The 19,912-nt window shown below is 41.1% G+C and overlaps 3 protein-coding genes across 3 annotated transcripts in view; 2 read left to right on the top strand and 1 right to left on the bottom strand.

The window, feature by feature from the left end:
• Positions 1-18,805, bottom strand: part of LOC135347834 (uncharacterized) — a 160,759-nt gene extending 141,954 nt beyond the window's left edge. Inside the window, exons 1-9 of the mRNA XM_064545921.1 lie at positions 17,545-18,805; positions 17,142-17,462; positions 16,827-16,979; positions 15,775-15,849; positions 15,171-15,724; positions 14,879-15,040; positions 14,639-14,828; positions 14,159-14,587; positions 12,856-12,909 (exon numbers count right to left, since the gene is read on the bottom strand). Coding sequence (XP_064401991.1) covers positions 12,896-12,909; positions 14,159-14,587; positions 14,639-14,828; positions 14,879-15,040; positions 15,171-15,724; positions 15,775-15,849; positions 16,827-16,979; positions 17,142-17,462; positions 17,545-18,427 — 2,781 coding nt within the window. The 5' untranslated portion in view covers positions 18,428-18,805 and the 3' untranslated portion in view covers positions 12,856-12,895. The remainder of the gene's footprint in view (positions 1-12,855; positions 12,910-14,158; positions 14,588-14,638; positions 14,829-14,878; positions 15,041-15,170; positions 15,725-15,774; positions 15,850-16,826; positions 16,980-17,141; positions 17,463-17,544) is intronic.
• The window catches only part of LOC135347803 (uncharacterized), a gene marked incomplete in the record, with an annotated part of 825,189 nt that overhangs the window by 773,647 nt on the left and 31,630 nt on the right, over positions 1-19,912 (top strand).
• Positions 6,141-12,873, top strand: LOC135347832 (protein NLRC3-like). Its single transcript, XM_064545918.1, has 2 exons — positions 6,141-6,690; positions 9,919-12,873. The coding sequence occupies exons 1-2, from the start codon at positions 6,378-6,380 to the stop codon at positions 12,474-12,476; spliced, it is 2,871 nt and encodes a 956-aa protein (XP_064401988.1). The 5' UTR covers positions 6,141-6,377; the 3' UTR covers positions 12,477-12,873.

The raw sequence follows: 19,912 nt of genomic DNA, 5'->3' as shown, positions 1-19,912 counted from the left end.
GTCATTCACATATTTGAGTAGTGCTGTTTGAAGTATTTGATTGAAACGTTCAGTTAGCCCGTTGGTTTGTGGGTGGTAAGCTGAAGTGACCCTGTGCTCTGTTCCAGTGAATCGAAAAAGCTCTGTGTTGACCTGATTAACAAACTCACGGCCTTGGTCCGATATCAGCACCTCACAAAACCCAAACCTGCGTGCATGTATAACCATAATCATTAAATACGTGTTATTATAATTATGTGTAGAGATGCATGTGATTACAATTTCACACACATGCATAGCTTACCGACAAAACAAGTTGTACAGGAACATTGCCACTCCAAATGCAGTTGTCAGGGAGTGGGGCTGCTTCAGCCCATTTGCTAAAATAATCGACCAATGTTACCACATATTTGCTGCCATTGGATGTAATCGGCAAAGGTCCTATCAAGTCTATGCCAACCTATAAAGTGAATTACATAATTATAATTAATATATGATTGTGCTCAAAACAAATCTGTCATTATAATTATTATGCAATGCCATTATAGTATATATATACCTGATGCCAGACTTTGGGTTGTACAGATATCGGATGGAGTTTGGCATTTGTCTTTACAAATGCTGGGTTCATTCTCTGGCACTGGCTGCAGTTCTTTACATACTCTCGGATATTCTCCACCATCAACTTCCAGTAGAATCTAGAACATATCTTGTCTATAGTTCTATCTCTTCCAAAGTGGCCACCAGCTATTCCTGCATGCATGCATCAATTGGTATAATATAGATTACAAGCATATTGCTCTATTACCTACTATTATCATTTTACCAAAGCCATAATAATTATTATACCTGCATGGCAATCTTCGAGGATTCTTGATTTCTCCTAATCGCTGCGCACACATATCCTCCAGTCAGCTGCATCAGCAGCTTTGGTGTGCTTCTTGTAATAGAGGCTACCATTTTCAAACTTAAAGTTCTGCCTGCATTTTCTTCTAAAGTTAGCCTTCTCTGTTTTGCTGTTAATAGTAGGAGGGTATTCTCCTTTTCGTAAATAGTTTTCAATCTCTTGTAAATTCTTCATTTCTCGCTGCCTTCTTCAAATCACATGACTGTGAACGATCACTGGTTTTATACTATAGATCTAGCTGTCACTTGCTGTCAACTACAGGATAGAACAATTAACCTTGCAACTTTGCTCTTCACACATTTATAGGTCTACATTCCAGCTGTCACTTGCTGTCACTACTGGATGAACACTTGCTTCATTGCTACCTACTAACCTTGCTCTTAGTCCTGCATGGCTCTTCATTCTCTACTATGTCTATGAGGAGTGCATGAATGTACTCTTGCTACTATAACATTGATGGCAACAGGTCAACATTGGCGGGAACAACATGCGCATAGGGGAGTCATTTACTCCTGGGGGAGTCACCCACACCTTAGGCAGGAATGACCGGGGAGTCATTCATTCCTCTGACACCGGGCCTTAACTACGCAGAGCAGGAAAGGAAGAAATTTAACCGTGACACGCATGGGCCGGGCATTTACGTATGCGTTTCCAATCCCTCTCCTCTACTATCTATGCAGTCGAACCATAGATAGTGTAGTAAGAGGGATTGGAAACGGACCGCGATTGTCGGCCAGTCCAGGCTGTGCAGGAAGTTAATTCACTGCACCGGAAGCTAATAATAGTTTCTTCACCTTGGGATGGCAGCACAGATTACAGAGCAGACAGACAGCACATGAGACCTTGATAAGAGCTAGAGCTAAAGAGCAGTGATGAGCATCGAAGGTATAAGTCCAAAATACCAGTCTACATTTGTATAGCTAGCTTGCTTGTCCATTTTAATATTTGTCCCTTTTAATACAGAGAAACACTCTACTGAGATCGAGAGAAGCCACTAAGCCTCTGTTTGTGAAGACGAAGGATTCAAGATATTTAGCAGTGCCAGCATCATGATATGTAACTGCACTGACTTTGAGCAACAAAGTTGTAGCTATGAATGGATGATTTACAAGGGAAATACAATTTAATAGCTATCACTTTAGCGTATTGTGTATTCACACTCTTATACTCTTTAATAGTGTATATAATTATCATGATTAATTTTGCTGCGGGAAACTCAAAGAGTGGGTAATGATCGACGATGATCGTTGTTAAAACGATCGATACCAGTCTAAAATTAATGGCAAGTAAGCAGAGCCTTGCAGCTCTCTTCTCACTCTTGCAGGTACCAATAGCTAGCGTTCTAGTGCAGAGTTAACTACTAAGTAGAGTAGCAACACTCGGTGAACAAGTTTTGCTACGGACTCTTCTGAAAAGGCAGCAATGGTAAGCAAAACTAGGCATAACTCGAGAACGAAGCTTTATTTTGCAAATCCACAAATACCAAGCCAAGAAAACATGACTAGCAGCCTATAGAAACTCTTACTTGCACTTCATTGATCCTTGAGCAGCTGAAACAGTCTACACACACACAGACACACAGACACACTACCGTATACCTCACTTGCGCATGCGCACCGAAGCATAATAATTGAACACCATGACATTTACTACAAAGTGAACATTGAGCTGTTATTGTATAAATGAGTAAATAAATGAGTATAGATCTAGATATATATCTACTAGGTGAACACAAAACGTAAGTGATAGCTCAGAAACTTAGAACAATCTGTTTAACATATTGAGCATTTCCACTGTTCCGAGCATTTCCACTGTTCACGGATGTCATGCATGTTGGTCAATCCTCACGCAATTAATGTGGAACCAACGTGGACAGTAATCACATCCCACCCAATTCTCCTCGTCTCCTGCCTGCTGGCACTGCTGACAAATGTTTGTGTCGATCTTTTTGTTGATCCTTTTGTTCATGCGTCTGCGTTTCACCACAGGGGTGGTACTGTGTCTCCCCTTCATCCGTTTGCTGCGCTTCAACACAGGAGTATTGTCTTCAGTGCAAAGTGTAAGAGCACGCTTTAGTTGTTTTGTCACGGCTTCACCACTGCTCGCTGGATCTCTGTTCGTACCACTGTCTGATGGAGGGGTCTCTACAGCTACCACAGGAGGAGTTGTACTGCTGTTTGATGGAGGGATCTCTACCACGTGAGGAGTGTCTGATGGTGGAGGGGTCTCTACCAAAGGAGGAGTTGTACTGCTGTTTGATGGAGGGGTCTCTACAACATGAGGAGTGTCTGATGATGGAGGGGTCTCTCTTTCCACACTGGTTTCCTTTGGAGGAGTCTGACTCTCCCTGCCCCAAAGGCCACTGGAGTCCTTGTCAACTTCCTCTAGCTGAACACACCTCTTCTCCATGTATAGCTATAAAAAGGACACAAAATTGTATGATTATAATTATGTGCATGCTGCATATACTAAAGGTATGCCCTGATAAATTATAATTTTAGCATGAATATTGATGAATGTTATAATTATTATAATTACGTACACCTGCTTCCAACTTTTCGAGAAAAGACTCGTCAAAGCTGGACTGGTAGATCTGCGAGCACTTCTTTTGCTTAGCATGCATGGATGCTAGCTAGATGGCATCGTGGTCCTGTCAGTTGTTTTGTTTAGGAACCATTGGGGATTGACAGTGTTCAAAGGGAAGTTGGCAATTCTCTTCTGAAAGTCTTGCACAGTGATTGAGATCTGTTTGTCACTAAGTGCAGCACAGAGCTCCCGTACAATTACTTCACTACTCGACTACTTCACTATACCCAACTACTTCACTACCCAACTACTTCACTACCTCACTCACTGGCATGCACTATCCAACTACTTTACTACCCAACTACTTTACTACCCAACTACTTCACTATACCTCACTCACTACCTCACTACTTCACTACCCAACTACTTCACTACCCAACTACCCAACTACTTCACTACCTAGCTACTGCACTACCCAACTACTTCACTACCCAACTACTTCACTACCCAACTACTTCACTATACCCAACTACCCGACTACTTCACTACCCAACTACTTGACTACTTGACTACCCAACTATACCCAACTACTTGACTACCTAACTACTTGACTACCCAACTACTTGACTACCTAACTACTTGACTAACCCGACTACTTGACTACCCAACTACTTCACTACCCAACTACTTCACTACCCAACTATACCTAGCTATACTGCACTACTTCACTATACCTAACTACTCGACTACTTGACTACCCAACTACCTATAGCTACTCCACTACCCAACTATATAGCTACTCGACTATACCAACTGAACTACCTGGCTACTACCCAACTAAGTCTTAAATGCTCAAACTACTCAGTTGGCTATATACAATACATAGACACTCAGCATATACATATATACGTGACTGCCCATCCTAGATATATACTTTTTTTTACATGTGACCACAACTAGAGTCTACTCAGTTCTTTCCTCATTCAATGAAAAAACCAAGTCGTTTTTATAATAGGAACTATAATACTGAGAACATTATATACCCCACTGCATGTGTGTTGTGTTTGTGTACGTAGTATATATTAGTATATAATACAGTCACGAGATGTGTGTTGGGCACTATTGTGATATCAATACAAACATGCATGCTAATAAATGTGGAAAGTATTGGAATCTACATATCATGTATCAAAGGTAATAGCAGTTCACTGCACACTTGAGCGTCCTTTCCTATACGAGACACGTCAGACGCAGTACTGCCATCCTGTATATAATTTGGATATTGAGCAGTATATATATATATAATTTATTATGAATTCAAACGGAAACAGTATTATCTGTGGAGACAACAATTATAAGGAATATACACTAATCTTGCACTGTGACTCACGTTAGTCTTGATGTTAAAGTTAGCCTTGGCCTCCAACAGCTTTTAACAAGTGCATAGTGACTATTTTGACTGCAATGCCGTCCAACCATCCCGAGTGTACAGACTTAACAAAAATGCAAGAAATAATATCATGCATGCACCTTCTTTTGAATATCAACTTGAGCCTTGGCTGCAATTAACAATTCTAGTGCCCTCAAATGACTATTCTGAGCAGCAACATACAACGCAGTGGCACCACCATCCTGTACAGAGTGAAGGAAGGTATAGGGCCTCAGTGAACACAACTGATTTTCAAATCATATAGTAATGTCAGGGGTACTCAATTCTAGCTATATGATAGGGCTATAATAATTATAGTTCATGCAAATGTAACTCTCACCTTGTTGGGTATATCAACATTGGCCCCAGCATTAATTAACTGGTGAGTGAGTGGGTGAGTAGGTTACTGGATCCGCCCCTGCAGATTGACTGTGTTCCTCATTTGGCAGCAGCACTATAGCATCATATCTGTGTGTCAACTCCGAATAAATGATCATTAATTGGTTTGTAGTTGTGACAACACGTATATACCTAGCTAGACGTGTCAGTATATGAACTATTTGTGTACTATGCATGCACACTTATTATGTGTCATGTTTGAATCATATTGATATAAACTGGTGGCACTGGCTATAAGCTTATAATTATTATAATGTTTCATGTGAAACAGCTTTGCACAAAATAAATTGAGTAGGCTTTAAAAATTGGTAAATAGCTGACACACTTACTCCAATATTGGAGCAGCTGATATAGAGTGATTAGAGTGGTAAACAGAGCAAAACTCAGGAGCCTATAGACGACATTTAGAGCATGGGTAAACCAAAGGAAAGGAACATAAGTTATCTGGGTCAAAGTTTTCTAGAAAATCTGACGCTAAAAAGTCCATATACATGTACTGTAGATACTGGCAAGGATCATGAGCACTAGCCTCGATTCCCGGCCGCTTGAACAAGGCCTTGTTCAAGCGGCCGGGAATCGAGGCTACATGAGCACTAGCTCTATTGTCCAAAGTTTGTCATGACACTCAATTCATTTCAAGATCAATCATGCAGCCACCATTCTAATTCACACCAGAACTTGTAGCCACCATTCCATTCTTCATTCCACCAGCACTTGTAGCCACTAGACTATTTTCTTCATACCATGTACCAGCCACCATTAACTTGTAAGACACCGCTTTATAGATCTACATGTAGAAGGAGGAGGAGGAGGAGGAGTATGAAGCTATAGCAGCACTGTATGTAAGTCTGGACACAAAGCCAAAAAGTTAATAATGACGTAGTCTTTATTAAAATACTTGAACCTTGAACCTACTTTAACAAGCTCTTTTCTAGCCAGCAGGGCACCTTTTCATTCTGGAAACAAGAGTATACTTAGATGATGATATACTAGATCTACACATTCATGTCATGTCAGAGTGCTTGTCCTCTGATCAGCTTATATATTAATCAAAACTGTGATAGTCTAGACCTACAAGCAGCATTCTACTTTATCATTTGACTAGATACCGGTAGATTTTCTATCTATTAAAACCCAATGGCCACTCAAGACTTCAAGACCTCAGCAGCCAAGGCTTTCCGTGAGCACTATGACAAACTGGTGAAATCCATACAAGAAGCAGACCTGCCTATGTTGGGAGCTCAGTTCTTCAGTCGACAGATAATTTCCACCGAGACAATGGAAATGGTTGGAAATGCGTCCGCCTCGAGAGTTCTCAGGGTATCCAAGTTGATGCTAGCTGTGATGGCTCACCTGGACGTACATCCGGACAAGTTTGAGAGTGCCTTGGACGTCTTCAGAGAGGAGCTGGTGTATGCTGAAATCGCCAGTCTCATTGCATCGTCTATTGGTAAGTGAAAAGTTTTTTGGGTGCTATTGGCGAGTATACTGAGCCATTTTTAGGCTTTGGATGATTTTTGCTTTATGAATTTATCTTATCAAAGAGTATCCATACTGCTTAAAACTTAAAACTTTTGAATTCTTGCAAGTTTCCTATGTGCGTGTCATTTTGTGGCAATAAGTTATAGGGTGCCGTTGTCTACAATTAACGAGACGCGTGGGCCGCCACCCATATTATAGTAGCCTACTGGTCTATGTCTGTGTCTGTGATTCTGAGCCTGCTCACCTGGATGCCATAGCGGTGCGTTTACAGATGGATAGCCTTCACACAACCAGTTATTGGTTTTAATAGTGGCAGATTTTGATGTTAAAGCTTTGTTGTTGAATAAAAGCGAGCAAGCTTGAACTTGCACGTTGTCCATAGAGTTAGCTAAACATACGCGGCTTTAATTCGAGGAACTATTACAGCCACGTAGATACATAATAATTTGTTTTCATGGGAAGAGACTCCAGGCTTCTTTGCTGGCTACTGGGAGCCTACTCTGCTTGGTGTCCTTCTTTTAACACTCCCTCTGCTGTGATCCAAATAACGGTCCAGGGCTCCCAGAGTGCATGTCAGGTGCCTTATTTGTATAACATTTTACGCTTATTTCTGCTGACTCTGCTGTGATCCTATAGTCTTAGTCTGACCAATGCACCACTACCTTGTCATAGCGTTCAAACACCATATAGTGGGTATATAAACTTTCGTGGATAGCAGCCTTTCTACAGCATGCATGCATGCGATATTAAATTCTTGGGTATAAATGTGTTCGCGGTAGATTCTGGATCAGCGAAAACACGAACATTTATACCCTCAAAATATACCCGCTGTACGGTAAGAGCTACCTACTACACTAATAATTAAGAGCTAAAAGGAACATTTAGACCGCCGTTTTTAGAACTAAAAAAGATAAGTAGCTAAACTGAAATTTTTTACACACAAAACATATTAGCGTGGCTGCGTTTTAGCTGATTTAGCAATAATTGAAGGTCCAGTCCTCTTAATATACCTGAGTATCATAATAGGTACTTAGGATGTAGGGTTTTCTACAGGTGTTCGACCCTGTGCACTTAAGGCCCGGGTCTGGCTCTCAACACCATCATAAATGTTTATACTGCTGCACTATACAGTTTATGCTACATAAAAATGATCTATATAAAATGAAGTTCAATGTCCAAAAAACTAATTAGCTTAATAATATTCATTAGTCGCACTGGTGATGACCACTTTTAGTAAGATAATTGCAAATACGGCAACGAAGATGCTAAGATCAAGCTTCAAAAACAAAGCTAGATAAACATCTCATAGCTACTGCAGGATTTCAAAGTTTGGGGGGAAGGTTTGGCAAAATGTTTGGGCCACTCCCACATTTGTTGACCATACCCCCTATTTCATGCCGCCGCCCCCCCCCCCCCCACTAGATGAAACCCTGGCTAGGTACTAATGGGAAGAGTAGGAGTTACTGTATTCTTGATACACAACATAGCCCACCTCTAGGGTTGGCTGTCAGAGCTAAGGAAGTATAGTAGCTAAGGAAGTTTTGCACTTAGCTTTTATTCGATAATAAAGCTAGAATCTGTTTCGAACGTAAAGGCAGCGCCATGGCATCCAGGTGAGCAGACTCAGAAATCACAAACAAACAGACAGACAAACTGACAGACTACTAATACCCATGGCCGCCCACGCGCCTCGGGTAATGAGTCCAAGTCCACCTCATTCTCACATATACTCTCAGCATGATCAGACAGATAACAGTATCAAAAGAGTCTTTCCAGATGGACATGCCACTACTATACTACTATGCACTGTGCAAGCTAGCTAGTTCAAAGCAATTCGAAGTAATAGTTACCTTCGCATAATATTTGATTAAATCAGAGTACAAAAACTGCAGTATGCACTTGAAATCAAGGAGTAATAATCTGGTATAGTTTTAATTGTATTGCCCTGTGTTAGTTGCTGCTATAGGTTTCCAACTGATTTTCACAACACTCTATAGTTGTGAGACGTTATCGCCAGGGATTTAGCACGTCAGTGCTCTGTTTCTACCAAGATGCAATCCGCAAAACCACCAAATCTTGAGCTCAAAACGTCCTCGAGTGATTAATTGTATAGAAGTCGTATTATTGTCTATGATGAAAATTCAAATACACGAACAGTCATGCAACATGATAATTTAATTTTAGACTAACGGTGCCCCATAATAATTTGTATGCTTGCTGATGAAAAACGTTTGCGATTGAGCTAAATCAGCAGAAAATTAACCCTTTGCGATCTTGCTATTACGTTCTGGCAAGGATCGTGTGTAATTACCAGTACTTATTTTAGCCAAAGGGATCAATGCTCGCAAACTATGTTTAATGCTTGCAAAACATTCTAGTAATACTCAGGTGAATTAAGGACTGGGTCCTTTAATTATTGCTGATTCAGCTAAAACGAAGCTCCGCCCACGCTTTTTACCAGCAATTGTGCATAAAAATGGATCTCAAACTGCTTAAATCTTTAGCTCTAATTCCGGAGTCCTAAACGCTCCTTGAAGCACTGACTTTTTAGTGTAGTAGTTAGTTCTAAGGCTAGTACACACAGTAATATTCGAAAGGAGCCGTCTGCACTACGTAGAGTAAGTTATTAGCTTTTACATGTAAAAAATTAAGCTAGAAAACTATGTTTTATAGAATATCTCACCTTTAGTTGAAGAAACAGCTCCTTCCGAATATTACTGTTGGTGTAGTAGTTAGTTCTAAGGCTAGTACACACAGTAATATTCGTAAGGAGCCGTCTGCACTACGTAGAGTAAGTTATTAGCTTTTACATGTAAAAAATTAAGCTAGAAAACTATGTTTTATAGAATATCTCACCTTTAGTTGAAGAAACAGCTCCTTCCGAATATTACTGTTTGTACTAGCCTTAGAACTAGCTACTACACTAAAAAGTAAGTGCTTCAAGGAGCGTTTAGGACTCCGGAATTAGAGCTAAAGATTTAAGCAGTTTGAGATCCATTTTTATGCACAATTGCTGGTAAAAAGCGTGGGCGGAGCTTCGTTTTAGCTGAATCAGCAATAATTGAAGGACCCAGTCCTTAATTCACTTGAGTACGGTATGTATGCTTGAATTCAGCATGCTTGGTTGGCAAACTGTCTTGTGAAGCCACCTATATTTATAATTTATGCTTTCATAATAATTATCATCTCTTAATAGGCAAGTACTCTACCGACTCTCAATCCTCTTCCACCGTGCACATGCCTCCACCCACATCAACTATTGGAAAATATGCAACTTACCTAAGAGATGTGTACCTTCGATCAAAGCTCCCCACCAAAGGAAAATGGCCTCCTGCTCCTTGTAAAAAGATCATCAAGCTAGCTACTATTGAAATTGAAAAAGATTGCTTTAATTTAGCATCGTGTAAGCTAAATAGATCCGAATCGATTGATGAGTATATGCAAAACAATAGCATGAATCCCATTTCAATGGAAGACCTTTTAACTGAAAAAGATGGCTCACTACCAAGGGCCATAATCATTCAAGGGGTCCCAGGAATAGGCAAGTCGACTTTTGCATGGAAGTTTTGTAGAAAGTGGGCCAAAGGGAAGATTTATCAGCAGTATGATCTGGTTGTTTTGTTGCGCATGCGTGATACAAGAGTGAGAGAAGCAACTAAACTCAGCAATCTCTTCTTCTCAGAAGATGCTGATTTTTCCAAAGAAGTTGCAAGGTCAGCTGTTTCTAGTAGCGGAAAAGGCATTCTCATCCTGATGGAAGGAATAGACGAGCTTCCAGCTTCTTGTTTAGCTGATGGCATGCCTCTTTCTAACTTGCTTCAAGGTGAATCTCTTCCCAAAGTTACCATCATAGTAACCAGTAGACCCTGGGCTGTGCAGACACTTGAGGAAAAGTGTGGCGAACAGATTTCTCGACAGGTAGAAATCTTAGGATTCACGAGAGATGACATATTGAGGTACATTTCACATGCTTTCACAGAGGAGGAAAAGACAGAGTTCATGGAGTACCTCCGCTCCCACCCTCAGCTGGAGTCCATCATGCACATACCACTGAATGCCGCTTTTGTCGTTCAGATCTACAAGCAATTTCATCGCTCTCGGCAAGTTATCCCTAGCACGTTGACCCAGCTCTACACAGCTCTTGTTGAGGGCCTTTTGCTCCGCTACATGAAGGTACATGTAAATCCCGATCTTAACCATGTCAGCGTTGTCTATCTTAGTAGTTTGCCCGAACCAGTACAAACCGATTTCCATCAGCTTTGCCTACTAGCTTTCATGAGCTTCACCAAGCTGACTGTTCAAGTCACGTTCACCAATTCAGAAGCAGCTTTGTACGAGTGTTTTGATTTCCTGGGTCTCATGCAGTCCTCAACTGAACTCACCATAAATACTGGTACCACTGTAACCCACAGCTTCCTCCATTTCACAATCCAGGAGTTCCTAGCAGCTTACCATCTCTCAAGACAACCATCTCAAGTGCAAGAATTGTTTTTGGAAGTTCACAGCAAAGATCCACAATTTTCTATGCTTATCACCTTTCTGGTTGGATTAAACAACAGTGTTCTGCACTGTCTTCAGCTTCCAGACTCGGATATTCTATATCTCTCAACATTTCACTTGCACTTGTTGTATGAGACACAATCCCCCAAGAATGTATGCAAGTTCTTGGGAAATGAGACTGTGAGTTATTGTCCTGCCCTAACAAGTACATCACTTGACCTACATGCCCTAGTGTATTGTCTTCGCTCCAGCAATTGCCGTTGGTATCTAAACATCAGTCTACAAAATTTATCATCTCTCTTTTTCAATCCCGATGAGTTTTACCAGGGCCACATATGGGGACTAGTGATTAGGGATGCCTCTGTGGATAACCTTAAATTGTTCTTTTCCCTTCCCAAACATATCTTTTCCATCTATCGACTGATAATTACGGCATGTGAACCTGTTGGTTCTGTTGTTCAAGATATTTTATGTGATGGCCGGCTAACGGAATTGAAACAATTTACAATAACTTCAAATGTGTCTTGTAATGTAGCATCAATGTTTGAAAGTCTATTTCCTTTTCACCCTAACCTTGTTCACATTGGAATCCAAACGACTGTCATCTCATCCTCTGATATGGTTGGATTATGTAAATATTTGAGTTCACGATCTCAGTCTGAGTTTACATTGTATTTTACACAAAACATTTTTGAGAATGAGTCCCTTCAATTACTGATTAGCACCGTTGCTTTTTCGAAGTTTCTTACCCATTTGGAGCTTTCTTTCAACAATCTCTCAACAGAAGTAGTAGAAATGCTTTCTGTTGCTCTTTCTACTAACTCATCTTTAAAAACGTTAGGAATTAATAATTGTTCAATCGATGGTGAAGCAGCTGAACTGCTGTCCAATGGGCTGGAGGAAAATCGAACTCTCCTTGGATTGGATCTTCGCTGTAATCCCATCAATATGAATGGAGCTGCTGCTCTGGCTTCAATGCTTGCAGTAAACACTTCATTAAAAATGCTTTGCCTTTCACACAACAAACAAATTGGGCATGTGGGAGCTCTAAGACTGATCAGTGCACTACAAGATGACAACAAGACTCTTGAAACACTTAGCCTCCCTGCAGAATTTGAACCAATTGAATATGGATCGATCTTGATGGATGATGTACGAAAGAGTGAACGCATCAAATTTATCGAGAAAATAAGTTCAAAGTTGAACACAATAGCACACAATTTTACGTCATCAGATGTATGGCCTTATGAATAGTTTGTTTTTGATCGTTATTTGATCGTTATTAGTGTCTCACTAACACCAATGAATAGTTTTTGATGCTGTTAGTGTCTCACTAACACTATGCATTCATTCTAATTATTTTGTGTTTACCAACTTTGTGCAATGTTTGTGCTTTTATACACACTAGTCACACTTATAGTCATGAAATTACCTCTTTACGTATTCTGTCTCAGTCATTCACTGCTAATTATAATCATAATTATAGCAATTTCAGCAGACATTTTTATTGCTGCGCGCAGCGCAATAAACTGTTCCGAACCATTCCACTATAAATAATTATACATGTACGTAGATTCACATTAGTAAAATCAGTGTTATCATAATTATAAATCTGCCACTATTATAATTATTAAAAATTGTTTCAACTTAATTTGCTTTGCTGTAGTTGTTTCTCACACTCTGTTAGCTGTGGGGGTGTGTGCATTAGGGGGTGGGCACATATGCAGGCATATATAATTTTGGACACACTTTAATTGTTCAGCAGCATTGCAAACATGATGCATGTCTTATAACAGTACATACTACAGCAGTTAAATTCTGCCGAGATCTGACCTACTTGAACAGATCGTCAAACCAAATCCTGAGGTATAATTAGAGTCTAGTGTAATTTTAAGTACAACAAAAGAATTTACAGTATGGTTAATTTACCGCTGTTTTTGTGGGTTAGCATGCAAATTGTTGTTTAATCAAAGATTAAAGACGTGACCTTGGAATGCTTCCAGTAGGTAATCCACGAAATTTATTCAACGAAATTCTTTTAGAGGCCAGGCCATTCCACAAAATTTAAGTGCCTCGAAAATGTCACACTATTCTTGTATTAAATCAGTGAATGTTGACGCACTTTAAAAGCATGATGTACCCACCCCTAGTGTGCCTTGTCATTTGAGGTAAAATAATATACTTGTACAGCTTAAACCTTCGTCCGAAATCTAATTGTTCATACTCGAGCAGCTTGCTATAATTATTTCGTTCTCTCCACTGAAGACGGCAACTGCATCAAGTCTGGGACTATATGGACATTTGGGAGCTCTGGACATTGTTTGGAGGCTCTTGAATTAGGCCACTCCAATTGAATTGCTAGTTTAGCATCAGAGAAAGGAGGAACCACTTGACCTTAGGGTCACTAATTGGATTTCTACACTTCTCTTGCGTAAGTTTAAAACGTTTTTTCAGGGGGTGCCAAATTTTATTTTTGCCAATTTGCTCAAAAAGCAGAGATCCAAGCCTCAGTACTTAACGTCATTTGACCAATGAAATGTTTTTACAGTCATTTCCATGAACATTTTAAGTCGAAAATTTCGCGATATTATACGGCAGTTTTGGAATTTACAGATTCGCTATAATGATTACTATTGTAACTCACCAACGGCATAGCTACGCTAATAAAAAAAGGCAATGTTTTGAGCATAATCTACCAAGGTCTATCTCTATTGACGTCGTGATGGTTGAGAAGGCTTGCATGCGCGTTTGAAGCCAAATTTCATCTACCCCTGTATGTGGTTGAATGTCAGAACTTGGTTCTGCGCACTATCACCCATGCATTATAGGTACAGTATAGGTACAAAAGCCCTCTTTTCTACCTAGCATTACAGTAGATAGCCGGGCCAGGAACGAGATGCATAGGTACTACATAATAATACAGTGCATGAACTAACCTTTCACCAGTAAGCATATCTTCTCTACTGATTCACCATCCTTGAATCTTAGGAGACAGATTTCAACGAGACGACGATAAGTTGCTTTGAAGATGTCTCTCCTATGCCATAATTCTAGCACTTTCTCTGCCTTCATTTCGTAGTCGATGTTGGGATTGTTCTGAATTCCTGTAATTTGTGCATTTGTCAGGAGTAGGGCCTCAGCAAACTTGGGCCAATATGGTAGGAAAGTACCGATTTTTTGCAATTGTTCATTGGAACATTCTCGATCAAGGTCCTCCTCACTAATGCCCACATGTCTCACAATTTCAGCAACTGTGATAGAAGATTGTTCAGATGCACCAATGGGTTGTCCAACCTGGGAGCCTGGGGGATTTGAGACTGCCACTACACTCATGGAGTTGATCACTTGAGAAAGACGCACGAGGCCTACATAAACGTGTTTTGTATCTGAAGCAGAAGTGCATACAATTCAAATACCTTCTTTTGGATCCACTGGGTCCAACACTATCCTTATTTGATTATCTGGGTCCTTTGTTCCTTTCAATGTTATTAGGTGTGAGCGTCTTGGTACCTTGCGGTTCCAACTACTCTCAGAGAGTATTGCTAGCAATATTGTGGATGGAACTTTTCTCCCTGGCTTGAATGAGTCGACTCTTTTCTTCGATATCTGCAACCTTAAAATATAGAACCAAACTTGATAACACTTACAAACATTACCTTTGGTGTAACAAGTGGTAGTAGACTCCATTCATTGATATCAATACCGCTGGATAATGGAACATCCAGTGAAATAGTTGAGTTATCAAACTCTGTATCAAACTCCACTCCCAAACTCAGCTTCTCTTTCGCCCCCAGCATGTCAAAGTGTTTCCGTGTTTCCTATTTAATAGTCTTATGAATCAATACAAATGCATGGTCAATTAATACGTACGTATTGAAATTTAGGTGCACAAAATACCTGTTACTCACAAAGAAGCACACACAAAACACAATACAATCTGTCACTCACAGCATTATGTACTTCATCATCAACATTGACTGTGAAATGAATCTCAACAGACCGAGGGTCAGCCTTCAGGTAGTATAGACTAGCGACATACTGTAGATCAACATCACCCTCCGCAGCTATTGCATATGAACTGAAATGATTCACACTCAAACAACCGTACGAGCTGTGCTCAGTGAACGAGCCACGCCCTTCGAGTTGCTTGAATGTGTAGGGGAGACACTCCTGGGAGCAATGTGCTCTCACAAATGAGAGCTTTGTGGATATCGAGCTGGTCATCTTGGCACAGTGCTGTATCTCGACTGTCAGCTGCTGTTGAAATCGACCCGAGGGATGAGGACGCATCCAGAAGACACTGCTGACTAACTGGAGATTGTCAGGAAACTGGTACTGTCCAGCTACACTGGCCTTGATGTCTAGTCGACACTGGTCAACACCAGCTGGCAGGGACCCCTGTGGTACGTGGAGGCTGAACCCATAGCCATCCCAGTGGAAGGTTTGGGGTGAGTTGGTGACGATCACAAAAGTGTTGGCCACAACTTCAACACCAGGGAGGTCTGAGTGGAGGTAACAGTATAGAACAATGCAAATGAGGTACCTAACTCACTGAATGGTATTGCATGGTGCTGTGTAGTAGACAGTCCCAAAGGTGGTAGCTGTGAGACTGGTTCTTCACATTTTACTGCAAAACGATATGACAGACTCTCAAAGGTGGCTACCAAAAAGCTGAGATCTAGCTAATCCTCCGACCATGCAGGCAACAGCTAGTCAGACTCAATACAGTCGGACATAGCAATATTTTTGTACAATTGTTCAGTATCTGTGGTAACACGAGAAAAAACTTTAGGAATGTCACATGAATGATGACACATGTTCAACCTCCTCTGACTTGGCATGCGTGCACAAATGCTAGTGTATTTGGCCTGGATATTATCATGTTACCATAATGCACTGAACTTGTGTGATTCGTGCACACATGTCGGACCTCCTCTGGACTCACCCAGAAATTATTGCAAAACCTGTAAACATGTGACCTAGAGAAACAGTTAGCAAGTTCATAGCAGCAGGAATTGACTCATAGAGCATACCGTACCCTCGTAAAAATACGTTAATCTTGAATAAATTCCCATCCCCTCTTTTGCTTCGAAGTTCTTGCACAAGGGTATTTTGAATCGATTATAAACCCACCCTAGTTAAAAGAGTAGTTAAAAGTCAACAACGGGCTTAGAGCTAGTCAGTGGTGTAAATTTACTTCTCTAGAGTACCTCCCAGCCCGAATAGGAGAGCTAAGTACAACCACTAAACGGTCAACCCCAAGAAAACATTAATGCAGAGTGTTTCAACTATTTACACAGGGAGGCCCGGTCGCTTCCAATCCTCTCCTGTTCTATCTATGGTTATATGGAGATTCGATCCACTGTATAAAACATTGGAAGTTGTTAGGATTTCCGAAAGAACCAAAAAGCATGCAAATAAGCAAACAGGAAGGACAATTGATCAGGAAAGACAATTGATTATAACTATAGGGAGCGGAGCCTGTATTTAGGATAGCTGGACTTATGATCATTGTGGTCGACATACATGCATATGAGGGTGATCGATAATCTACCTCAAAAAAGTTCAAGTTCATTGCATGTATATACAAAAATTGTTTCAAACCTTTGTCGGATGATCGTTCCTTCTTGACTGGGCCCAATTGCTCTTCCGCCGATTTCAAACGAGCAAGCTGTTCTTCAAGGTGCTGGTTTGTCTCCTTCAGTAGAGTATTTTCTGCCAGAATGCTGATTTTTTTATTTTGCTCTGGTGTCCCGTCTGTAAACAATTAAAACAAACTATTATCTAATGGAAGCAATCTTCTACGAAAATTACATCCACGCAATGCTTAGCTAACGAAAGGCACAGTGTCATTGAAATTTAGCCATTTCACGAAATTTAACTGCCTCAAAAATTTTGCGCTATACGGTAATTAGTCACCTTCTTCATCAGGGGGTGGTCGCGGTCGGTCCTCAGGAACCAATCCTCTCAAATACTTCTCCATCCGACCAGCCAGCTCACTCAAGCCCATCTCCTCGAGAGCTCTGAAAAGCTCTGTCCATGTGGGTGGGCGTGATCCACGCCCTGATTCCCACTCTCTCAAGATGAGGTTGTACATTGCACGAACATTCACACCAGCAACAACTGGGAAGGCAGTGGGCGTGTGCTGTACAAGCTCCTCTATCAGAGATATTCCTGCTGAGGGTTTGAGGCAATCTATATCTCTTACAGTGAACTGACTGTCGACATCAAAGGGATTCACTGCAAATTATATGAAATTAATAAGTTTATTCCTGCAATTGTACAAGGCAGTTGTACATGCATACAAGTTACACCAACTCACCAATAAGTTGTCCATGGAATACTTCATTCTGATTGATCAAAATTAGTTGATCGCTTGATAAGACAATGGCTGTCGGGTTAACCAGTTGTACAAGTAGGTCAGAATCCTCTGAAACATGTTCCCAGGACTGGAAGATGGAGGAGAAGGCATGGATAGCTGTTACTTGGTTACGATTATCCCCTGCTCCAATGGACAAGAGATGGCCACCAAAGAAGGCAGCAGCTAAACCCTCATTTGGAGCATCAGGTAGCGACTCCCACGGTAATTTGTCGATACTAGAGACGAGTGATTGTAGTGTTGCATGAAATACTTTCCCTTCTTGCTGGATCAGGTACCACTGGCCACCATGGAGAGCAGATTTCATGCTAAACCCTGCACTTGGTAGGGAGGGTGCAGTCGTCCACTGGCCATCTTTGAGCACTTCCACAGAAGAGAGATTTTCTGAGGTACCATACCCTCCAGCCACAACTAGTGCAGACCCACTACTGACAGCAGATGGTGAAGTTCGTTTCTCCTTCATAGAAGGCAATACTTTAACAAACTGTCCATCCCTCATCGTGAACACTTCGTTTGTTATCTCGTCCGTAGAACACTCTCTCCCACCCACTAGCAGCAGTTCAGAGTCATGGGCGACAAGGGTATACCAATAGGTGGGTGTGTCTGTCACTGTCCATGTGCTGTCAACTCCAAGTTTAAATGAGTACAGTGCAGATTCCGCCTTCGAACCGGGTTCATCAGTAAATCCACCTCCAACATAGAGTGTTCTATTCAGATACACTGAAGAGGCATCGCTCATCCCCACTGGTAGAGAGGGACATTCCTCCCACTTCAGAGTTGTTGAGGGATGGAAGATGTCCAGAGTCTGCACGGGAGAATAAAACATACCACTAATAGGCGCTTATCACTTATTCGCGTAGAGTGCGTTGCTGTGGAAATATAGACGCGCACGCGCCAGTTAGACACAAAAGGAGGGATTGGAAACAAAGTGGTGGCATGTGATGCTTTTATATTGCATCTGCAGTGACTGAGGCCTTGAAACGAGGCTTTTTGCCGAGTAACTCCTCAAAATAAGAAAGTTGTGTTTCCTTGAGACATCATCTCTTTCAGCAATTTAAAACACGCCTATTCTGCGAGCCACGTGTACAGTAGAGTATTCCGGCTCTCTGATGTACGGCCACCTCGATATACCGGCCATTTGGTTGGCACGGATTGCTAGCTAGATGTTTATTGCACAAAACTCACCCTGAAGTACGGCCACTCGCTATTCCGTATATAGTGCTGGCAGCCCCAAACAAGGTTTTCAATGTAATTTTACGTGACCTTTTGGGTGTGGTTTGGCAGATTTGGTTAAATAGAGAGCAGAATGATTCATTATCCTTCATTATCCTCGAGACAAGAACCGCAAAATTAGTCATTAGATTTGAGGTAAGGTCGTTTTTAAGGCTCTGCTATTTCCTGAAATGCAGCTACCTCGCTATTCCAGCCAAGCTGCACTGTCCCAAGGGTGACCGGATTAACGAGAGTCTTGTAGTACTTGCTAATGACTGGCCACACCCAGTAAAAAGTGATATTCCAGTAAAGTTAAGTTATAAGCTTCCAAGTGCTATTCTAGGTCTTTTACGCGTAAGCATGCTGGTTGTAACTACCTATAGATAAGCACATTTGCTTATTATGGAACTGTGTGTAGAAATATATAGGCCATCAGCTTGGCTAGCCCATCTACAACTTTGGTTTTTTAGACAACTTTGAATGAATCGCGGGGTTAGTCTGGGGGCAAATCAAGTAGAGCTAGGATTAGGTCTGGAGACTCTTGCAGCATTTCTGTGTGCTCTAGCAGAATGTGGCCAGAGTCAATAAAATGCATATCCTAAAATGCATGTCCTATGTCATGTGATTTTTACCCCAATGAAATGCGAGTATTGCCTCAGTGGAATTTGGTACAGCCCAGAGGAGGTTGGTCACATTTCAACGGAGGAATGTGCGTGCACGGAGAGAAAAAAGAAAAGATATACGGAAGCCTACAGAGAAAGCATGAAAAGTAACTATCCTAGCTTAAGCCAGAAGGCTGCAAACGATTGTAGCAGTCTATACTAGTAGCAAATGATGCTAACAATAGCCAGTCACACTAAAAAGTGAGTAGCATAGTCATACTCGAAGCAATGACTAAGTTAAAACTTCTAGCACTTTCCTTGATTCTTTGACTCCTGTTTTAATGTAGCAGGTAAGGCAATGATAGGCTTATACTACTACGATTCATAAACTAACAGGAGATGTAATACAATAACATAAGTAGGAATGCAAAACGAGACAAAAGTGCTGACTCAGCAGGTTGAAGGCCAAACACGGTTTGCATAGCATTTTTTCGCTG

Source organism: Halichondria panicea, chromosome 14 (genome assembly GCF_963675165.1).
Source record: "Halichondria panicea chromosome 14, odHalPani1.1, whole genome shotgun sequence".
NCBI lineage: Eukaryota > Metazoa > Porifera > Demospongiae > Suberitida > Halichondriidae > Halichondria > Halichondria panicea.
This window is presented reverse-complemented; position numbering and strand designations above follow the sequence as displayed.